The sequence below is a fragment of the Poecilia reticulata genome, linkage group LG17, assembly GCF_000633615.1.
Source record: "Poecilia reticulata strain Guanapo linkage group LG17, Guppy_female_1.0+MT, whole genome shotgun sequence".
Lineage (NCBI taxonomy): Eukaryota > Metazoa > Chordata > Actinopteri > Cyprinodontiformes > Poeciliidae > Poecilia > Poecilia reticulata.
This window is the reverse complement of record NC_024347.1, coordinates 28421426-28425245: the sequence shown is the minus strand read 5'-3', so window position 1 is coordinate 28425245 and position 3820 is coordinate 28421426. Positions and strand designations below refer to the sequence as shown.

The 3820-nt window shown below is 41.4% G+C and overlaps 1 gene segment (V, D, J or C); it reads right to left on the bottom strand.

Moving 5' to 3' along the window:
- Nucleotides 1-1360: 1360 nt before the first annotated feature.
- LOC103479967 (T-cell receptor alpha chain V region 2B4-like) lies at nucleotides 1361-2126 on the bottom strand. The segment is given in 2 exon segments: nucleotides 1361-1752; nucleotides 1834-2126. Coding segments are annotated over 2 exon segments (489 nt in total).
- Nucleotides 2127-3820: the final 1694 nt, after the last annotated feature.

The following is a 3820-nucleotide window of genomic DNA, read 5'->3' as shown; positions in this document are numbered from 1 at the left end:
CCTACTCCTCCAGACGCCGATATGTTTAGGGCAAAACTCGCTACATTTACCCCGTTATGTGCGCGAGGTGAAGGAGCGTAAGGCGCTGAAGTGTACGGGAAAACATAATCGGTGCGCCGATTCAAAACATCTACAATAATGATAGTAACATTAATAATAAAATAATTGTCAGTGCAAAGTAGCCTACAAATTCTTTGGTGGGGGGCAGTGAGGGACCTGGATGAAGGCTGGGGGGGCGCTGGGCCAAAAAAGGTTGAGAAACGCTGCATTAGAGCATCAGATTTGGTGTTGATGTGATAGAAAACATTCCAACATTTTCTCAGTTAAGACGTTTGTAGATTCACTGTGTTGGAGTTCTGGTGGTTCCGTTTCAGGACAGTTAGCTTGTCAGCTAAAGCGAACAGGGAACAAGCATTGTTGATGGTTTTCATCACACAATGTTTCCCTGCCATGTTTTAGTCCAGAGCGAAGCTTCTCTGTCTCTCCTTGTAGATTTTATAACGAACTCGGAGAAGGTTTACGTTTACGAGTCAAACAGGATTGGAAAATATCTACCAGTTCTCTGGGCTTCAGGATAGAAGCGAGGGAAGAGTAGATTTGATTAAAAAGTTTCAGCTTAACAGACATAAATCAGATGGAGCGACTCCAACAGGAAATGTTTTTAGTTTGTCCTCTGCTGGATGCTGAGCGTGAAACATGTTTGCCCTTCTGACTTAATGAAACAATCATTTGTTTACATGATAGCCGACAGATTATCAGTGTTGAGAATAAATAATTCTGTGTTTTCCTTTTGTCTCTATTAGCTAGTTGCTAAGCTAAAGCTAAGCTAAACCAGATGTTAGGAAATGCAAATGGGAGCCGAGGTAAGGGATGACACACTAGGTAACGCCCTCTGTGGGGCGAAGCTCAGAGAGACAAAGGGAAACTGTTCTGGGCGGCCATTTTGACTGTTGGCTCTTAAAGGTAACAGGTCATAATGGACCAGCTGTATTTTGGTATTAATAAATGGAATTCATGAATTCAGCTCACTGACTCTTTTTCAACATCATACATCACGAACTTAGCATGGAGAAMAGACGATTCTCTTCATCAGATTCTGACCTAACAAGTGTTTTCAAACAGTTGGAGTCTGATGATCAGGAGGAAAGTCTATAGAAGCAGAAATCTGACTGGACTGAATGAGGAAGAGTAGCATTTCTATCGGTGTCTTTATTCCCCACACGCCCTGTGAGTGAGGTATCTGAGCTCCTCAGTGATTAGCAGCTGCAACCACAGAGACTCTGATCAGGCAGGAATGATCAGAATCCATCTGATATGAAGCTGAGCTGTGAATACCACTTCCCTCCTCTTTGAAGAGGAGTCAGATATCTGTGTTCAGGTTTTTGTACAGGGTTCTGGTGTTTCCTGTCACTGTNTTTTTGTACAGGGTTCTGGTGTTTCCTGTCACTGTGGGCTGCAGAGCGCAGTAGTACACAGCAGAGTCTGACGGACGGAGATCCTGGATCGTCAGAGGAACCGATCTAGCAGTGGCATCCAGGCTGGAGGAAAATCTCTTCTCTGCCGTTTTCCCCTCTCCAACCTTAAAGCGGCTCAGGATGAACGTGGGGCTGCTGCCTCCCTCCAGTCTGTACCAGTAGAGATAGTGGTTGGATGCACTGGTGTTATAGAGACAGTTCAGAGTTGCATTGCCTCCTTCAGCAGCAATCACGTCTCTCTCTGGTTGCTGCACGCCGTCGGTCTGCGCTCTGCATTCTGTAAAACACCAACAGCAGGATCAGTGTCAGCTCAACAACAATCTGCTCTGATATCAGATGAAGAGAGCTGAGTTCATACCGAGGCTGAACGCAGCCAGCAGCACTGAGAGCAACAGAGGAGCCATGTCTGAGCAGCGAGCAGAAACAGATCTGGCAGCTCTGTGCTCGGTCTTCATGTGCTGACAGGAGCCCTGTGCTGCTCCCCCTACTGGCAGGTTGACCTCAACGCATCCCTGCTCTGCCTCACTGCTGCAGGCTGGTCTGGACCCATCCTGCCCAGTTCGGCTCAGATCAGCTTCATGTTCTCTGATGTTCAACTTTTACTCTGTTTTTTACTGTTGTTTTGCACCTGTGAGTTGCTCTTGTGTTGGTTAATCTGGGATTTTCAAATAATTTAAAATAGTTCAGAGGTAACCAAAATCAAATAAAATGTTCCCTGATTTGAAAACTTTGGCTGACATGGTGCATTTAGCGTCATTCATGCTCTGGATGGACATCAAAACCTTTAGACGTTTGATTAAAGGTTTGGTAAACGATTCGGGTCTGTTTGTTATTGATGTCACATTCAATAAATTACCATATTATTGATAACTGAGCTGGCATTGAGCACATCTCTCACTAAAACTACATTCCTGTAGTAAAATATGTTTTTATTATTCTGATGTAACATTGTAATTTTGTCATGTTTTCATGACTTATTTCACTGCAAATGAAAAATCATAGCAAAAATATCCACATATATAATTAATCTACATATTTAGTTACATCTAAAGTAATATTCTTTATTTAATGGGTTTAAGTGCAATTTAATCAATCAATCAATCAATCAAATATATTTTATTTGTATAGCACATTTCAGCAGCAAAGCATTTCAAGGAGCTTTACATAATTAAAAACCAAAATAAAACAGCAGGTGACATTGAATAAACAGAAAGAGATTTTGGAAGAAGAAAAAACAGATAAAAACAAACTTTTGTTATGGAATCTAAGCGGCTGTCGTCGCCGGACACCGCCGTCCGTTTAACACGGTATTATCCAGGCATTATCCAGGTATTATCCAGGTATTATCCATGTATTATCCAGGTATTATCCAGGTATTATCCAGGTATTATCCAGGCATTATCCAGGTATTATCCAGGCATTATCCAGGTATTATCCAGGCATTATCCAGGCCCCGTCGCCTAACAGACTTCACCGTCCTTCACGGATTTTTATGCACGATTTTTACCTGTTAGAGTCGAGAATTTACAGGGTTTTTCTCACTGAGATTATTATTGTTGTTGGGTCATTAATTTGAAAACATGGTTTGTTGATTTTTTGTTGCTGTTCTTTAATAAAGTTATGAACGTTTTAAGCCAATCAGAGGACGACGTGCTGCTCTCAGCGCGGCGTTAAGCTATTTATTAACTGATTAAGTCGTGCTTTAGATTGTTCTTGAAAAACTAATCAGTCACGCTGCACAGTGAACCCACTGATTTTTAGCAGACAGCCGCTCCTCTTGCAGGTTCTGCTAACCCCCACTAAATCTTTTAGGGGTAGCAGGATCCTGCCGTACCCCCCTACTTTCACCCCTGGTTATTGTTAATCTACCATTCTCTAACTGTGTATGAAATAAACAGCCTCCAATCGGAGAATAAACCAGCTAGCAGCAGCTTTAGCCACAGTTAGGAAACATAAACACCGCTGCCGTTAAAAGGTTCACTTTCTGTATCAACTTTAATAAAACAGTATTTACATGTTAGATAGCCTTTATTACTCATTGTTAATCCACCATTCTCTAACACTATGTAATAAACAGCCTCAGCCTATTAAACAGTTAKAAGCTAAAAACAGTTACTAAGTGTTTTAAGGGTCAAACTCAGCTTAAAACGGCAAACTTCACCACAAATGAGTAAAAATGTTTATATTTATTTTCCTGCCTTTGATACAAACGTCAATGTATTTTAAACAAACACAACAATCTTTTATTTAATTATAAAGGTTCATATGATTCCTTTTTACATTCCTAAAGTCAGTAAATGTTTCCTGTCGGCTGTAAGATTTTGGAGCCGCGCCTGAAGGCAGCA